The sequence below is a fragment of the Aethalodelphis obliquidens genome, unplaced genomic scaffold, assembly GCF_003676395.1.
Source record: "Aethalodelphis obliquidens isolate GAN/ISIS:26980383/991018 unplaced genomic scaffold, ASM367639v1 scaffold105, whole genome shotgun sequence".
Taxonomy (NCBI): Eukaryota; Metazoa; Chordata; class Mammalia; order Artiodactyla; family Delphinidae; genus Aethalodelphis; species Aethalodelphis obliquidens.
In genome coordinates this window covers 2,417,297-2,437,578 of record NW_020838049.1, presented here as the reverse complement: position 1 = coordinate 2,437,578, position 20,282 = coordinate 2,417,297, and the positions used below count along the sequence as shown (strand labels likewise).

General features: G+C 37.1%; 1 protein-coding gene across 8 annotated transcripts in view; it reads right to left on the bottom strand.

Moving 5' to 3' along the window:
• Positions 1–423: 423 nt before the first annotated feature.
• Positions 424–20,282, bottom strand: part of AP4E1 (adaptor related protein complex 4 subunit epsilon 1) — a 68,298-nt gene continuing 48,439 nt past the window's right edge. For 6 of the 8 annotated variants that reach the window (XM_027096679.1, XM_027096683.1, XM_027096681.1 and 3 more), the window contains 6 exons: positions 19,166–19,289; positions 14,813–15,071; positions 4,927–5,484; positions 3,583–3,773; positions 1,683–1,840; positions 424–658 (listed from right to left, as the gene is read on the bottom strand). In XM_027096679.1, coding sequence (XP_026952480.1) covers positions 498–658; positions 1,683–1,840; positions 3,583–3,773; positions 4,927–5,484; positions 14,813–15,071; positions 19,166–19,289 — 1,451 coding nt within the window. In that variant the 3' untranslated portion in view covers positions 424–497. The remainder of the gene's footprint in view (positions 659–1,682; positions 1,841–3,582; positions 3,774–4,926; positions 5,485–14,812; positions 15,072–19,165; positions 19,290–20,282) is intronic. The other 2 variants (XR_003430741.1, XM_027096686.1) reach the window with 2 other exon arrangements.

Genomic DNA, 20,282 nt, shown 5'->3' with positions numbered 1-20,282 from the left:
ATACTGATCTAAGCAAAACATTATTGAAAGTAATGACTTGCCTACCAAATAGCATACATTGCATTCCAAAGCCAAATCTGAATTCGATTTGGGATTATTAAGTCCATGTCTCCCCTCCACTAATGCAGAGGACTGAGACTTGGATTTACTATACATCAGGCAGCACTAGAGTAAATCTGCTATAAAATTATTTATAACAAAATAAATATTTTCAGTCCCTCTACACTAAGTGATATATAAATCATTAGCAGTTTATAACATTAGCTTAGGTCACTGTTTTAGGACCCAAACATACTGTACAATCCTGAGTAAAAGGTTAGGGGTACAGTTTCTTGGGGATCTTTCTTGATCAGGAATCATAAAGAAAACACATAAAACCACACTTATAATAATCCCCATTTTCATTAGAAGTACCATGAGTCCTTTTTACTTTGGTAAATAAGTTTATCTATGTAAACAATTTATTTTGAGGGAGTAAAATATAAGCAGAGCTTCTGCTAGGATCCTTCCATCACCTTTTGACACTGATACAGTAAATAATCAGGAAGAGTAGAGCAGGAGGATCTGAACCACAGGGCTAACATGTCACCATGAACTCGGAAATGCAGCAAGCAGGGGATGGATGGGAGCAGCTGACAGGCCAACAGCCCTTCATTGCCTACAGCAAAACAAAGTGAGAAATTCTTTAATACAAAAAGACTTCAACAGACATTTCTACAAAGAAGATATACAAATGGCCAATAAGCACATGAAAAGATATTCAACATCACTGATCATTAAGGAAATGCAAATCAAAACTAAAGTGAGATACTAGTTCATACCCATTAAGATGGTGATTATCAAAATAAATAAATGAATGTTGGTGAGGATGTGAAGTAACTGCAACCCCTGTGCATTGCTGAATGTAAATGGTGCAGTTGCTGTGGAAAACAACACAACAGTTTCTCCAAAAATTAAATATAGAATTACCATATGACTCAGCAATTCTACTTCTGGGTATCTAACCAAAAGAACTGAAAGCAGGGACTCAAACACAGATTTATTTGTACACCCATGTTCAAAGCAGCGTTATTCACAATAGCCAAAAGGTGGAAGCAACCCCAGTGTCCGTCAAAAGATTAATGGATAAACAAATGTGGTATATTCGTAAAATGGAACAATATTCAGGCTTAAAAAGGAAGGAAATTTTGACACATAATATAGATGAACCTTGAAGACATTATGATAAGTGAAATAAGCCAGTCACAAAAGGACAAATATTGTATGATTCTGCTTAGATGAGGTAACTAGAGTAGTCAAATTCATAGAGACAGAAAATAGAATGGTGGTTGCGAAGGGCTGGAGAGGGAGGGGCAATGGGGAGTTAGTGTTTAATGGGTACAGTTTTGGTTAGGAAAGAGGAAAAAGTTCTGGAAATGATGGTGGCAATGGCTGCACAACATGAATGTATTTAATGCCACTAATCTGTACATTTAAAAATGGTTAAAATGGTAAATTTCATTATGTATATTTTACCACACAGAAAAATTCTTTAATAAAGTCTGAACAACACACTTATCTGAAAGATACTCATAACATGAAATACAGCTCTAAGAAATCTGACACTTCTAAGAGTTGATTTGCTATCTGATTGTAAGAAAGCCCCTATAAACACAAGATTGCCTTTTTAGAACACTACAAACCTATAATGTCAACAACATGAAGTCTTAGTTCCTGTTGCAGGGCCTTTAAGGTAGAAGGCAGAGCAGCTTGTGATTCTGACATCTTCACATTTTGTTTCACATCATTTGCGAAGGATAACCAGAGTTTACCAAAGTCTTCAGTCGAGATTTTTAATGGCCTGAAAATAATTTTTAAAATTAGATTTATGTCCATTAAGAATGAAACGATTCTAAACAGACAAATACATTTCAAATGACTCATGGGAATAAAAAAAATCACTGTAAATCTAATCCCACAAAATCTATGTTTTTTAAACCAAATACGATTAGAATACTTACCATTATCCTCCAACCTGAAGAAAATGCTGAAAGCAAATGTTATTAAAGAACAAATGTCTTTTCAATAAATCACCCAGTTCTCTCTTTTTCTGAGTATTAGTCATTACAGTAAAATTTCACCAAGTAATTTCATTAATCATTCAAATATAAAACTTTTCTTTCATGCATACTTTAGATTTGGGGATGAGATACTCTATCAAAGTCATGTACAAGAGTAAGAATACAAAGAGTTAGCACCTTAAGCAAACTGGACCAAGAGAAAGGATCTTAATAAATGTATTTTTTAAATGGTTCAGGTGATTGAAGATCAAATAGTTAACAATGGGGTATCTCTGAGAGGAATTACAGGAAATTTTTATATTCTACTTATATTTTTCTATAGCATTTAAATCTTTATAACTATGTATTGAATTTATAATTAGGAAAAATATTTTTTTAAGATACAGAGGATTTTATTAATAAGCACAGAAGAACCGTCTGTGTCATATTGTGCTTCTTCAGGTTACTAATGCTCACCATGGGACATACCTTCATAGTCACAGAATGTAAGTTTTTTTTTTTTTTTTTTTTGCGGTACGTGGGCCTCTCAGTGCTGTGACCTCTCCCGTTGCGGAGCACAGGCACCGGATGTGCAGGCTCAGCGGCCATGGCTCACGGGCCCAGCCGCTCCGCGGCATGTGGGATCTTCCCGAACCGGGGCACGAACCCGTGTCCCCTGCATTGGCAGGCGGACTCTCAACCACTGCGCCACCAGGGAAGCCCAATGTAAGTTTTTTGAAGGCTAGATTCTATCTTTTCAGCACCACAGGTATAAATAAATACTCTGACAGATTTATAAACATGTTCTTACTAAAAGACTTTAAAGAATGGGCAAAAATTACAGTAGTCTAACACAGGTAGATGTGTGAAGGTTAAAAAAATTTTTTACAGATATTCATTGGTATTCTGCATTCTTGGTTCAGGCAGGCTTCATTTTTAAAAATGTTTGAATACAGTATAATATATTCATAATACTAAATAAGAGCAGAAAGGTTAAAAGGTTGTTTTCAATTATTTGGGTAACTGCACAATGCTAGTAAAATACTAAATACTGTATGTCTAATAAAAGTTTAGTAACTTTGTTGAGCCATTTTCTTGCAGATCTCTAAAACTTTAATGAACAGACTTTACGAAAGAATTAATCAAATAAATGAAACACAAATGAAAAAAACTTTAAAAGCTTTTTAAAAAGTCAGGCAGAATCTTTGAAATTATTTCAGTTTAAACATTACTTTAATATTACTTTCTCTCGGAAGTTCTGCAAGATCACCAGCCAACTCGAACCTATATCAGGTCCCACACTATAATGGCCCATCATATCATTTACTTCCTGTTCATAGCACAATTCACAATTATACATGCATTTATGTGATTGTTCGATGTCTCCTCCCTAGACTGAACACTCCCTAAACGCAGAGGTATATGTAGTTTTGAGTTGTTACACTCCCTAGCACCTAGTACAGTGCTCTGTCCAGAGAAGAGGCCTAATAAATATTTGCTGAATGAAGGAATAACTTGAATTGATATTCTAAAAAATATTTACCTAATGAAATCTAATAGTGATAAGTTTACTGAAAATTCGAGCTGAACAGAATGAGTATCCATCACTTGATAATTTATAAAACCAGAAAGATTCCCTTCTGTAAAAGGTTTTTCCATCTGCACACTGTATTGAAAGTTTTTGGTGCTTTCTGCTTCTATTACAGGCAAGCAGCATCCAGGTTGCTCAGTGATCTGTAAATAAAAGTAATGTAAGTATTGAAGAAGGGATCAATACAGGCTATCATATGAATAACTATTTTCTATTTAATTGAAGTGGTACAAAAGCATACAATTGTGAGATGTTAATAACAAGCCACACCATGAAGATAACTGACAACTTCACCTGAGAAAAATTCACTAGCACAGACAATTAAGAAATAATAATACATAGGTCAGAATTATGTATCAAATGGTATTACAATGAATTATGTAACAAATGGTATTACAATGAAAATGTCTGTATGGTTTAACAACAACAAAAAACAGATTAAACTCTAGTCATGTGTCTCTCAATACTAGCTAGTACCAGTTTTTTTTTTTAATTAATTTATTTTTTTTTTGGCTGCATCAGGTCTTAGCTGTGGCATGCAGGATCTTCATTGAGGTATGTGGGATCGTTAAGGCATGCGGGATCTTTCACTGCGGCACGCAGGCTCTTCGCTGTGGTGCGTGGGCTTCTCTCTAGCTATGGTGCACAGGCTCCAGGGCGTGTGGGCTCTATAGTTCGCTGCATGCGGGCTCTTGTTGAGGCACATGAGCTCAGTAGTTGTGGTGCGCAGGTTTAGTTGCCCTGGGGCATGTGGGATCTTAGTTCCCTGACCAGGGATCGAACCTGTGTCCCTACATTGGAAGGTGGATTCTTTACCACTTGACCACCAGGGAAGTCCCTAGCACCAAATTTTTAAAGCTAGAAGAGTTCAAAAAAAAAAAAAATCTTTCCCTCTCATTCTCCACCCTTACTCAAGCTCTGGTGGTAAAGCTCAGACAACTGAATTGGGTTTTGTTTTGTGTTTTTAAGTTCCACAGGTGATTCTAATGCACATCTACAGTCAGGAACTTCTGCCCAGGTCAGGCCCAGGTAGTATCCCATTCAATATATTCTAGCTCATAGAATAAATTGGGTCAGTTTTCTCAGTCTTCCCCAATACATCTTTATTATGTTTCCTTGTCTCTTTTGAATAAATTTTTCCTACTTAAAATAATAAAACAATCTGTCACACCTTTCACTGTTTTTGCTAAAGAGGAAAGAAGGGTGTGGGAGAAATTTACAAGCCATCAGATGAGTCAACAGCAGAAACACTAATGTTTCTTACACTAAGAAACATTAAGTAATTCATTGTCTTACCTTGAAATTTTCTGCAGGAGCAATTTCTAAGTTAGCACTTTTCAGTTCTGAAGCACTCTTATTAAAAACTGACCAGACCATCAACAAACACTCATCTTTCCAAATTTTGTAAGAAGACACTGATATGGTTTCATTATTACAGACCTCGATAAGATCTGAATGCATGTGTTCAGTAGTTTCTTCCAACAAAGAAACAGCTAAAGAGATTTCATTGGCAACTGAGGCTGCAGTGGACTGAGGAGGGTGAAAAACTTCCATGTTGTTATCAGCAAACAAAGAGGGTGTAGACAGCCTGCAATTTGAGATTTTCTCAACCAAGGGCAGTTCTGTGAGTGACTCAGAATCTAAAAGTTCTGAATTAAGAGAAAATTTCTTTACTTCTTTGTCTCCTCTATCCTGCAAATGATCCAAATAATAGTCTTCTTCATAAGTCACATTTGATGAAGAACTAAAGGAAGAACAGGTCATATTTTGAGCAGTGGTTGTTTGCCCGCTTTTGGTTTCCTTGACTTTTGATTTCCTTCTGAACTTGTGAGAAAGGGTATCTGCTTTTCCTAGCTGCAAAGATAAAACATAATAATAGAAAAAGAAACCATTCTACTAAGTCATGAGTTTTAAACTATTTTTTTATAATTTCAAATGAGCAATGTACTAACTTGCTAAGGTTCTACCTATAAAGCATAGATTAACAAAAATTCAGAGATGAATAAAATGTTAAGCCCTAAAATTCTGACAGCTACATAACTTTGAACTAGTAAGCTAAATCTATTTCTCACTAGAAACACATAAAATCAGAAAAAGAAATAATGTCAAAAAGTCAATCATGAACAATTCTAAAAACCTGTTAGACTTAAGAAAACTAGAGTACAGAACTGCACAAATTAAAAACAGTGAGAAAGCTAGCCATTTTTTGAGTTTCCAGAGTTGTCCTGTAGAAGCTAAGATACCCTCAAATACAGGGATGGGTCAAACTTTGGTTCAGTAATCTATAATAATCCTGTTTTCATGACCTGTGAGTCGATAAACAGGGAAGAAAAACTGACTTCACCTCAAGAATCAGCTAGTGTGGCTTACTGGAACACACGGCCGGAAAGAATTCTAAAAGTAACTAGGGATGTTTGGTACAGACTCAGGAGATGGGAACAGCAAACTTGTGATGCTTGCGCTAAGCCTCCCAAGGAAATGTCTGTGAATCCATCTAAGAAGAGTGATGGCTCAAGTGCCCCCTTGCCTCACAAAGTTCTATGTAGAATCAGTGCAGCAGACTGGGTCTACTTTAAGTTCATCCTCCTGGAGGCTTTAACACTGAGTGGCCATCTTTCACACGATTCTAGTTAACCAGAATTCTAGCTCTCTTCCAAGTCTCAGCAGCTAAGTTTGTCTCTTACCTTTCAATTCAGAAGCCAAAAAACAAGAACTAACATTATATTAACATAAAAATGAAAACAAGTTGGGGGACTTCCCTGGAAGTCCAGTGGTTAAGACTCCACACTCCAGGTTTGATCCCTGGTTGGGGAACTAAGATCCCACATACCGCAACTAAGCCCATGTGCCACAACTACTGAGCCCATGTGCTCTACAGCCTGTATAATGCAACTAGAGAGCCCACACGCCACAACTAGAAAAGACCATTGCAGCCATAATTAATTAATTAATTAATTTTAAAAGTTGGGCGTTTCGGGGGGAGGAGGACTTCCATTTCCAGTAGCCATGGGACTCGAATTAGATGTACATTAGACAGCTCAATATTGTTCCTCAGGTCACTGATGCTCTGGGTTGTTTTTTGTTTTGTCTTTTCTTTCTCTCTGTGTTTGATTTTGGATAGTTTCTATTACTTTGTCTTCAAGTGTATTATCTTTACTTTTTAAAATATTTATTTATTTATTTATTTGGATGTGCTGCATCTTAGCTGTGGCACACGGGATCTTCGTTGCAGCATGTGGGATCTTTTAGTTGCAGCATGCAGGACTTTAGTTGTGGCACACGGAATCTTTAGTTGTACGATGTAGGACCTAGTTCCCTGACCAGGGATCAAACCCAGGCTCCCTGCATTGAGAGTGTGGAGTCTTAACCACTGGACCACCAGGGAAGTCCCCGATCTTTTCTTCTGCACTGTCTAATCTGCTGTTAGTTAGAATTAACACAAGCCAGAAGACACCAGACAGACATCTTTGTTAAATTACTTAAAGAAAAGAAACAGTCGGTTTCCGCAGAGCTGGAACTCCCAGCTCGGGGTCTCTTCCCTCCGCCGTCACGGAACTGCCCCGGAGTGAGAGGGGAGGGCGGCCTCACTGAGGCTACAGGCTCTGGAGGGGCCCCAGTGGCCAAAGCCGCAACAGTCATGGGGACAGCGGGCCGGCCATGTGGATGAAAGGCTCTTGGTGCTGCAGCCAGGAGTCACTGCTGTGCCTCTGAGGTGCGAGAGCCAACTTCAGGACACTGATCCACAAGAGACCTCCCAGCTCCACGTAATATCAAACGGCAAAATCTCCCAGAGATCTCCATCTCAACACCAACACCCAGCTTCACTCATCGACCAGCAAGCTACAGTGCTGGACACCCTATGCCAAACATCTAGCAAAACAGGAAGACAACCCCACCTATTAGCAGAGAGGCTGCCTAAAACCATAATAAGGCCACAGACACCCCAAAACACACCACCAGACATGGACCTGCCCACCAGAAAGACAAGATCCAGCCTCATCCACCAGAACACAGACACTAGTCCCCTCCACCAGGAAGCCTACACAACCCCTGAACCAACTTTAGCCACTGGGGACAGACACCAAAAACAACAGGAACTATGAACCTGCAGGCTGCAAAAAGGAGACCCCAAACACAGTAAGATAAGCAAAAGGAGAAGACAGAAAAACACACAGCAGATGAAGGAACAAGGTAAAAACCCACCAGACCTAACAAATGAAGAGGAAAAAGGCAGTCTACCTGAAAAAGAATTCAGAGTAATGATAGTAAAGATGATCCAAAATCTTGTAAATAGAAGAGAGAAAATGCAAGAAACATTTAACAAAGACCTAGAAGAACTAAAGAGGAAACAAGCAACAATGAACAACACAATAAATGAAATTAAAAATACTCTAGAAGGGATCAATAGCAGAATAACTGAGGCAGAAGAACGGATAAGTGACCTGGAAGATAAAATAGTGGAAATAACTACTGCAGAGCAGAATAAAGAAAAAAGAATGAAAAGAACTGAGGACAGTCTCAGAGACCTCTGGGACAACATTACACGCACCAACATTCAAATTATAGGGGTCCCAGAAGAAGAAGAGAAAAAGAAAGGGACTGAGAAAATATTTGAAGAGATTATAGCTGAAAACTTCCCTAATATGGGAAAGGAAATAGTTAATCAAGTCCAGGAGGCACAGAGAGTCCCATACAGGATAAATCCAAGGAGAAACACGCCAAGACACATATTAATCAAACTGTCAAAAATTAAATACAAAGAAAACATATTAAAAGCAGCAAGGGAAAAACAACAAATAACACACAAGGGAATCCCCATAAGGTTAACAGCTGATCTTTCAGCAGAAACTCTGCAAGCCAGAAGGGAGTGGCAGGATATATTCAAAGTGATGAAGGAGAAAAACCTACAACCAAGATTACTCTACCCAACAAGGATCTCATTCAGATTTGATGGAGAAATTAAAACCTTTACAGACAAGCAAAAGCTGAGAGAGTTCAGCACCACCAAACCAGCTTTACAACAAATGCTAAAGGAACTTCTCTAGGCAAGAAACACAAGAAAAAGAAAAGACCTACAATAAAAAACCCAAAACAATTAAGAAAATGGGAATAGGAACATACATATTGATGTTGATAATTACCTTAAATGTAAATGGACTAAATACTCCCACCAAAAGACGCAGACTGGCTGAATGGATACAAAACCAAGACCCATATATATGCTGTCTACAAGAGACCCACTTCAGACCTAGGGGCACATACAGACTGAAAGTGAGGGGATGGAAAAAGATATTCCATGCAAATGGAAATCAAAAGAAAGCTGGAGCAGCAACTCTCATATCAGACAAAATAGACTTTAAAGCAAAGACTATTACAAGAGAAAAAGAAGGACACTACATAATGATCAAGGGATCAATCCAAGAAGAAATAACAATTGCAAATATTTATGCACCCAACATAGGAGCACCTTAATACATAAGGCAAATACTAACAGCCATTAAAGGGGAAATCGACAGTAACACATTCATAGTAGGGGACTTCAACACCCCACTTTCACCAATGGACATATCATCCAAAATGAAAATAAATAAGGAAACACAAGCTTTAAATGATACATTAAACAAGATGGACTTAATTGATATTTATAGGACATTCCATCCAAAATCACAGAATACACATTTTTCTCAAGTGCTCATGGAACATTCTCCAGGATAGATCATATCCTGGATCACAAATCAAGCCTTGGTAAATTTAAGAAAATTGAAATTGTATCAGGTATCTTTTCTGACCACAATGCTATGAGACTAGATATCAATTACAGGAAAAGATCTGTAAAAATTACAAACACATGGAGGCTAAACAATACACTACTTAATAACGAAGTGATCACTGAAGAAATCAAGGAGGAAATTAAAAAATACCTAGAAACAAATGACAATGGAGACACGATGACCCAAAACCTATGGGATGCAGCAAAAGCAGTTCTAAGAGGGAAGTTTATAGCAATACAATCCTACCTTAAGAAACAGAAAACATCTCGAATAAACAACCTAACCTTGCACCTAAAGCAATCAGAGAAAGAAGAACAAAAAAACCCCAAAGTTAGCAGAGGGAAGGAAATCATAATGATCAGATCAAAAATAAATGAAGCAGAAATGAAGGAAACAATAGCAAAGATCAATAAAACTAAAAGCTGGTTCTTTGAGAAGATAAACAAAATTGATAAACCATTAGCCAGACTCATCAAGAAAAAAAGGGAGAAGACTCAAATCAATAGAATTAGAAATGAAAAAGGAGAAGTAACAACTGACACTGCAGAAATACAAAGAATCATGAGAGATTACTACAAGCAACTCTATGCCAATAAAATGGACAACCTGGAAGAAATGGACAAATTCTTAGAAAAGCACAACCTGCCAAGACTGAATCACGAAGAAATAGAAAATATGAACAGACCAATCACAAGTAATGAAATTGAAACTGTGATTAAAAATCTTCCAACAAACAAAAGCCCAGGACCAGATGGCTTCACAGGCTAATTCTATCAAATATTTAGAGAAGAGCTAACACCTATCCTTCTAAAACTCTTCCAAAATATAGCAGAGGGAGGAACACTCCCAAACTCATTCTACAAGGCCACCATCACCCTGATTCCAAAACCAGACAAAGATGTCACAAAGAAAGAAAACTACAGGCCAATATCACTGATGAACATAGATGCAAAAATGCTCAACAAAATACTAGCAAACAGAATCCAACAGCACATTAAAAGGATCATACACCACGATCAAGTGGGGCTTATTTCAGGAAAGCAAGGATTCTTCAATATACACAAATCAATCAATGTGATACACCATATTAACAAATTGAAGGAGAAAAACCATATGATCATCTCAATAGATGCAGAGAAAGCTTTCAACAAAATTCAACACCCATTTATGATAAAAACCCTGCAGAAAGTAGGCATAGAGGGAACTTTCCTCCTCATAATAAAGGCCATATATGACAAACCCACAGCCAACATCATCCTCAATGGTGAAAAACTGAAAAAATTCCCACTAAGATCAGGAAGAAGACAAGGTTGCCCACTCTCACCACTCTTATTCAACATAGTTTTGGAAGTTTTAGCCACAGCAATCAGAGAAGAAAAGGAAATAAAAGGAATCCAAATCGGAAAAGAAGAAATAAAGCTGTCACTGTAGGCAGATGACATGATACTATAATAGAGAATCCTGAAGATGCTACCAGAAAACTACTAGAAATAATCAATGAATTTGTAGCAGTAAAGTAGCAGTATACAAAATTAATGCACAGAAATCTCTTGCATTCCTATACACTAATGATGAAAAATCTGAAAGTGAAATTAAGAAAACACTCCCATTTACCATTGCAACAAAAAGAATAAAATATCTAGGAATAAACCTACCTAAGGAGACAAAAGACCTGTATGCAGAAAATTATAAGACACTGATGAAAGAAATTAAAGATGATACAAATAGATGGAGAGATATATCATGTTCTTGGATTAGAAGAATCAACATTGTGAAAATGACTGTACTACCCAAAGCAATCTACAGATTCAATGCAATCCTTATCAAACTACCATTGGCATTTTTCACAGAACTAGAACAAAAAATTTCAGTTTGTATGGAAACACAAAAGACCCTGAATAGCCAAAGCAATCTTGAGAATGAAAAACGGAGCTGGAGGAATCAGGCTCCCTGACTTCAGACTACACTACAAAGCTACAGTAATCAAGACAGTATGGGACTGGCACAAAAACAGAAAGATAGATCAATGGAACAGGATAGAAAGCCCAGAGATAAACCCACACACATATGGTCACCTTATCTTTGATAAAGGAGGCAGGAATGTACAGTGGAGAAAGGACAGCCTCTTCAAGTGGTGCTGGGAAAACTGGACAGGTACATGTAATAGTATGAGATTAGAACACTCCCTAACACCATACACAAAATAAGCTCAAAATGGATTAAAGACCTAAATGTAAGGCCAGAAACTATCAAACTCTTAGAGGAAAACATAGGCAGAACACTCTATGACATAAATCACAGCAAGATCCTTTTTGACCCACCTCCTAGAGAAATGGAAGTAAAAACAAAAATAAACAAATGGGACCTAATGAAACTTCAAAGCTTTTGCACAGCAAAGGAAACCATAAACAAGACCAAAAGACAACCCTCAGAATGGGAGAAAATATTTGCAAACGAAGCAACTGACAAAGGATTAATCTCCAAAATTTGCAAGCAGCTCATGCAGCTCAATAACAAAAAAACAAACAACCCAATCCAAAAATGGGCAAAGACCTAAATAGACATTTCTCCAAAGAAGATATACAGATTGCCAACAAACACATGAAAGAATGCTCAACATCATTAATCATTAGAGAAATGCAAATCAAAACTACAATGAGATATCATCTCACACCAGTCAAAATGGCCATCATCAAAAAATCTACAAACAATAAATGCTGGAGAGGGTGTGGAGAAAAGGGAACCCTCTTGCACTGCTGGTGGGAATGTGAATTGGTACAGCCATTATGGAGAACAGTTTGGAGGTTCCTTAAAAAACTACAAATAGAACTACCATATGACCCAGCAATCCCACTACTGGGCATATACCCTGAGAAAACCATCTTTCAAAAAGAGTCATGTACCAAAATGTTCACTGCAGCTCTATTTACAATAGCCAGGAGATGGAAGCAACCTAAGTGTCCATCATCGGACGAATGGATAAAGAAGATGTGGCACATATATACAATGGAATATTACTTAGCCATAAAAAGAAACAAAATTGAGTTATCTGTAGTGAGGTGGATGGACCTAGAGTCTGTTATACAGAGTGAGGTAAGTCAGAAAGAGAAAGACAAATATCATATGCTAACACATATATATGGAATCTAAGAAAAAAAATGTCATGAAGAACCTAAGGGTAAGACAGGAATACAGACACAGACCTACTAGAGGATGGACTTGAGGATATGGGGAGGGGGAAGGGTAAGCTGTGACAAAGTGAGAGAGTGGCATGGTCATATATACACTACCAAACGTAAAACAGACAGCTATTGGAAAGCAGCCGCATAGCACAGGGAGATCAGCTCGGTGCTTTGTGACCACTTAGAGGGGTGGGATAGGGAGGGTGGGAGACGCAAGAGGGAAGAGATATGGGAACATATATATATGTATAACTGATTCACTTTGTTATAAAGCAGAAACTAACACACCATTGTAAAGCAATTATACTCCAATAAAGATGTAAAAAAAAAAAAAAAAAAAGAAACAGTCAACCTCAGGTTCACAGCCCAGAGAAAATACTTTTTTAAATGACGGTGAAATAAAACGCTAAGATGGGAAGAGAAAAAAAAAAAACCTTAACCCCTACAGTGAACTATGTAAAACAATTAACTGAAAATGGACCACAGACCTAAAAGCTAGTTAAAATGAAACACTCAATACAGCCTAGATCTATGTAACTGAGAACTTTAAACACTAGGAAAGTCAGAAGAGAATAGGATTGCTAGAGAAAAGCAGCCATGCAGAAGGACTTACAGATGAAGCATATCCAGTGCCAATCCTGTCTGCTTTGCCCGAGTGAGAGAGGAAAAGTTGGGGATGAGGGGTAAGAGAATACATGCTAATTTTATGTAATTATTTGCTTCCCCTCCTTTCTGCAAGGTGCCATCTGAGTTATAGCTCCTCACAGAATTCATGGCCCCATAAAACAGGGAAATAACCTCTTTTTTTTTTTTTCAACTATTCTAGTTATAGCTGAGGAGACAAGAAAAATGTAAAGGGGTAACCCAAAAAGGATTTAACCTAACTTAAATAGAAAAACATCCTAATTACATTTCTGATTTCAAGCCCACCAGAAAAAAGTCTGGTAATTAATTTATCACCCTGAATGTTGTCCCGGGAAATACTCTAAGTGAAAGCTATGCACTTCGTTGAGAAGGCAGGAATCCTTCAACACCAGCAATGAGGTTCACAAATCAGGGCTCCATAAGCCTGGATGCACTCTGAACTTGATGCACTCTGACCACTGAGAACTTGCCCTATCAGTGCCAGATCATTCTCTGGTACCCTCAGCACGGCCTGCTGGAACAGCTCAAAGACCCAAAATCAGTCACTCTGCTGCTGAACTACAAATGCTGACTGAAACAGCATTAAGATACTTATTAATACTTTTAGGCTGAATTTGCTTTTTCTCAGAAATGAATATCAAGTGAAAAAAGTGGGGTCTGGAAAAGAAAGAGATACAGGCAAAGAGTGTAGCCTAGAGACTGGCCTAGTGTTGACAGAGATGAAGGGAAATTCCACCAAGGGAAATGGAGGATGAAAGAATTATGATGATGTAAAACTGAAGAAAATATAGCTCTAATCACAGTTTTGCACTAGGTGGGATCATCTGCCCACCAAACAGGAAATTACATGTGGAATTCTCAGATACTCAAAAATAACACTTGTCCTTCACTCCAGTTTTTTATTTTTTTACTAAGAGAATAATATATCAGCATAAAAAGTTTTGAAAATAATAATCATAATGTCTGAATATAATTTTCATTTTTGTGTAATTCCTTTCAACCTCAATATACTTTTACTTAACAGTTTTAAGCAAGGTATAAGTAAAACTTCATATTCTGCTTTTTTTGCTTAATAAGTATTAATTTTACAATGCAATATTTATCATTTTTAATGATGAAGTAATAATCAGAGCTAATATAATTTATGTACCAATTCTCCTGTTAGGATATCAAAATTGATTCCTCTTTTTCACTATTAAAAGTACCATTTTAAGAAGTACTTTTTCCATAGACATATCAATATTGTTGAACTATTACTATTGGTAATATTTCCATCAAGTCCCCTTTCCACTGAGACCTGTCCTCTCCACCAATGGGGGTGAGAATACACATGGTCATATTTTTAACTTAATTTGGACCCGGACTCTTGCCCCAGCTGACTGGACTAAAGAGAATACCTGACTGAAGCTGAGCCAATTAGATTTTCTCTTTCAGGAATATAAAAGGTATGTCACTGGTGGCTCTGGAGCTGGGGAAGCCATTCCTACCATGTGTATAGATAACAGTCACGAGCTTTTGTAGGGCCAGTTTTTTTGTTCAAAACAGGGAACACAGATTCTCAAAGGAATATAACTGACTACTTACCAAATTGATTGTACTTTCTGATCCTAGCCCAACAAATAATGATGATGCCAGCAGCTGCTTTTCTTTCTCTTCTTTAGATTGGGTAAGGGCTTGAGATTGATCGTTTTTTGTTATAATTTGATCTACATTCTCCATTATTATATTCTCTTGAGGGACTGGCAGAGCTTCTGTTTCATCACCAGTTTTGCTTTCCTTCTTGGGAAGATAGCCCTCTTTCCCCCACAATTTCTTTATACCTTCCAGCTTCAAGCTATTTGTCCTAAGGAGATTGATAATGAAATCAAGTCAATTTAAATAATTGCTAAATACTTACCTTCTTGAGGCGTTTTTAAAAACACATCATTGTCATGACCTTTTAGAAATAGCTTTCATATTATATTCTACGTGCCAGAAATAAAACCTAGATCTTTAGATTTTATTTTAGTTATAGCCAACCTCCCCTAACTCTCCAGCCAAAAGATTTAAGGCAACAGAACTCTAGACTTAGTTAAAAATTTCAGATTATTTAATTTTCATTTAATTCCTTGAATAAGATGTCCAAAAATAGAACTACTGTAAATCAGTTCCTTTCACCTATTGACTTTTCAAAAATACCTTTAATTCTGATGGGTTAAAGATCAGAAATGATATAAGTTTCATACCTATAATCACTCAGTGAAGGAATTAACACTACATAAATTCACTACATAAAATCCTGTTGAGAGCAAAAAAAAAAAAATCATTCAAATCTACTCCTATGTGTAAATTTACCTTTAATCCACAAGGTTTTCTTAATGTGAGCACAAGCTACACTTTCAACTATTATAAATGTACATTTATAAAAATGAATGAAGTTTGATCTGTAGAAGAAAACAGTAGTATTTTTGGAAAAAGCATGAAGTTTAGGAGTTTTTTTATACCTGAGATGAAAAAGAATAAAGTTGTGATTAGAATTAGGTCTCACCTACTGTTGTCCCAAAAGCTACAGCTGTGAATCATAAGTGCAGGCTGAAACAACCAAAGACTGCCTCTATTGTTTTCATATAAGAACCGTGTGTCCTTGGCACTGGCTCATTTAAGTATCCCTCTCATGATCCAAAACTGAATTTTTAAAATTTGTACTACAAGATAGGCAGATCGTGAAATGAATCTAAAAGAAGGATTCAGAAATATCTGTACTATTATTCCATTTTAATTTGTTGGAATCATGGTCAGTTTGATTTTCTGTAGTATGCCAGAAACAAAAACAGATCATTATACTTCATACTGAGTGAAGAACTAATGCTATTAAGTACCAACTGGCTAAAAGAAAGTCTAATGTTAATAAAGAACGTCCTATAGGGAATTAGTCCATGCCTACTCAATGAATTTTACTGTTGAATGTTCCTTTACAAATATCTTCATTCATCCCTTTCTTTCAGGTACCAAAAGAGTTTTCTAAAAAGTTAAAAAAAAAAACTGTTAGTTATCTATCAAACCTCTTAGAAGAAAACTGGTTGATCTTGTGTGAGCAGACAAAAAAGTCATCAGGGGAACCCCTAAAATGACCCCAGCACTTCTAGGATGCTCAACAGCAACAACTCAAAAGGATTCATGAATGCCCACAGCAGGATTACAGTGTTTTTTGTAACCCTGTTTACCAAAACATATCCTTTAATTATTGGGGGGGGGAATAAAAAAGAGCAACTCCCCAAATGATTCAAATATTAGTTTAACTAAAAAAAGGCAGGTGTGGTAGACCCTAGGATGTTCCATCCAGATCCCCCTTCAATGAAGGACTTTGTTGGCGCAGCTGTTAGGAGCATGGCACCCTTAGGGATTTGCCTCAGTTGCAGAGTCACCTCAGTTGCAGATCATGCCCTTTTCCAGGGCAGCCCATATCTAATAATTGATGAACAGAAGTATAGAGTCCTGGCCACCCATTTTAGCCTAACTTAGGACAGCTCAGATGGGCCATTCTAGCTTCAGAGCTTCCTATGGGGTCAGCAGACACTGTTGTTGGCACTGCATTGCTTAACTTCTTCCTCTGCCCAAACCCTCTTCTTTTCCTTTCCTTCCACAGTTGTTGATGCCAAGGGCACTCCTTAATATTCTGCATGCTAAATTCCATCTTGGAATGCACTCCCCAGGGAATTCAACCCACAATAACAGGCAAAAATGAGAAGGGGAAGAAAAAGGAGCCTGAATACATGCCTATTATCAACATAAATTTTTACTGTCATGCATTACATACAGAAAGTCTAAAAAGAAGGTAGATAAATAAGAGAGCAGCATAAAACCATTTCATACACAACATATGCCTCTTTATGATATGAAACATAACATAAAAAATTTTTAAACGTAAGTCATCTTTGCCTGGATTTTGACAACAATAATATTATAATTCATGGTTTTATACGGTATACCTCTGTGTTGTTTTTAATCAGACCATTCAAACACAGATGTAGATTATGGCCAAGCAATCTTCAAAAGATTAGGAATGTACTTTGAGCTCTAGAAATTCCCATTTGTGGTAGGGTACTGCTCTGTAATAGGGCTTAAGGTAAGAAATGCTAAATTGGGCTTGCCCCACTTTATTCTCAGCTTGCCAGAGACTGCAGAAGAATGATCATCTCCTCTCTAAAGCTGATACACCTCACCAATTACCACTTAGGTTCCTAATCTGAAATAATGTGTGAGCTGTGGTCCTCTTTGGAAAGAAATTTTAAATTCATCCCTCAGGTTGCACTTCATGGTTATCCAGCATATGTATAATTCCTGAGCAGCTTTGCCAAATGTCATTTCTCTGAGGGTAGTACATGTACACATACAGGATTTACAAGGCCCTGTCAAGTCCCCCAGATCCTAGTTCAATACTAAAAAAGCAGATGCCATCATCTGTTGTGCAGGCAAAAGGGACTACGTTTCCTCCCTGGGTTTGGAGGGTTTCTGTCTCTCCTTCCCTTGCCCCTCTATTCCCTGTTTGAAGCACTTAATTGCTATCACCACCACCATCACATGCTCACAAACCGTATCTGCTCCCCATGCTTATAATACTGAAATTAAATGTCTGGGAAAGAAAAGGGTGTCAACAGAGCAGGAAAAAAACGCTAAGAAAGAGATTTTGAACTTATGCCATTTCAATCAGCATATCATTCTACATTCCTCATAATCTATGTGTTATTTTTCTGATAAATACTTCTTATAACCATATCACTGGAAGACTGACAAATGCAAAGACTAACATAAAATAAGGTTACTGAGTCTGTTCAAATGTCATCTTTCAAAGTTGTCACCTTTGAGATTTTATCATTTATTCTAACAGTGTTGCCATTTCTCAAAACATTTTTGAACTCTTAGAAGAAGCTCCTTCACAAACAAGAAAGCCATTTTCATTACTTTATGTCACATTGGTATACTAACCAAAGTTATCCAGCTTGACTACTAATTTTATGTAGTAAATTCAGCTTTTGGATAATAACAATAATGATAGCAATGACAATTATTAATTTTAGCTACCATTTATCAATCATTTATTACGTACTGGGTTGTATGAGGCACTTTACATACATTATCTCATTTTATTAACTTAATCATATTTCTAGTAATTTATTCATATTTCCAAAATCAAAATTTACCTAAAAAGGATGAAGATTTTTTTTTTTTTTTTTTTTTTTTTGCTGTACGCGGGCCTCTCACAGTTGTGGCCTCTCCCGTTGCGGAGCACAGGCTCCGGACGCGCAGGCTCAGCGGCCATGGCTCACGGGCCCAGCCTCTCTGCGGCATGTGGGATCTTCCCGGACCGGGGCACGAACCTGTGTCCCCTGCATTGGCAGGCAGACTCTCAACCACTGCGCCACCAGGGAAGCCCAAGGATGAAGATCTGACTCCATGTTAAGACATTTAGAAAAATGTATCACCAATTTTCAAGGTGGCTGGAAAGAAGCTCTGAAAGTATTCTGAACAAAGTACACAGCTTTCTCAAGTGAAGTCCATCATCTTTATGTTCATCTATATATTTGTCAATCTTCCAATGAGATGGTTATAAGAAGTACATTATGAGGAATGCAGAATGATATGAACAGTCACCTCACTGGGTATATGAGTTCTGATACATTTCTTTAAAAATGTGTGTGTGTGTGTGTGTATGCATGATGTGTAGTAATAACACACACATCATTACTATGTGTAAAGCTTGTATACATTCTATACTGTCTTGGAAGTAAGCAAGCTCTCTTAAAGTACAAGGACAGGCTATACACTATCAATACCTCGAGAGCAATAAATAGAAACAGCTGAAACAACAACCCATGCAGAATTTAGCTTTCAGGAATCCTTCAACATGTAAAGACATTTAAACACTCCCATGTTCTCAATTTTAAGAAAGGAACTTACTCTTTTAGCCCGGTCTCTGTACTATTCCCAGATATATCTGAACCAAGAGAAATGCCAGCAGGAGACTGTCGTCCAGAGAAGCCAGATGAAGAAAAGGAGAGTCCATATGGTTCAAAACTGAGAACTAGAATTTTAAAACAACAACAGAGGTTCATATTTAAAACAAAGCAAAAATTATGAAAAAAAGCAAAATATAAAATAATAGAAAACTAGAATCCAGTGACAATTTTTAAACTGGAAAGGACTTTGGAAATGATCTAATCAAATATTTATAGCAATAATAATAAAGCAGCTATGATTTATTAAATCTCTACTACAGTCTTCATACAATTAGTTAATCAAAGACAGTCTTTCATTTTTCTTTTTACCACCCTTAAAAGCTAAAAAAGAATTCAATTAGGAAAGACAACTGATAAACGAGGTCTACTGAAAAGTTGCTGCTCTCATGCAAAAATGTTTAATGAACTATGAATGAAGACCTGACCATGTTTCTGTTTAACAAAATGCTCTTAGGCACATTCCTGTACCAACTGGACTGATGGAGCCCTCAATGTGAAATCCCCCTTACTGACAAAGACCAAGGTTTACCCAGGTTCAGATTCCTTTGCGTCTGTATACCCAAATGAATTCAATCAGAGCCATAAAATTCATATTGTTATTGTGGTAGAGCAGATACCGATATCCACTTTCCTCTTCTTTCTAAGCTACAGAACCTTCAATTCTTAGCTAGGTACATGGCCACCCAGAAAAGAGATGACATTTCCAGACTCTTGTGCCATGTGACTGAATTCTGACCAATGAAATTATATACACATTTTGTGTACAACTTCTGGGAGGAATCCTCCTGGAAGAAAAAACTTCCTCTCTCCCTTCCTCTTTTATGTTCATAAAAAACCATCATCAATACTAGGCTGCCTACTTCTGGATTTCATTAATGGAAAAGAGCAATAACCCTCCGCCTTGTATAAAGCCCTGCTTTCTCTGTTTTCTAATATGCTATTTAGCTAAACTTAATCCTAACTGGCACATTATCTCTTTGGACTGTCTGGATTATAATACAAAGGACCTTCTTAAATCATAAAAAGTATCTTAGAAAATAAAATGTGAACTTCTGTAA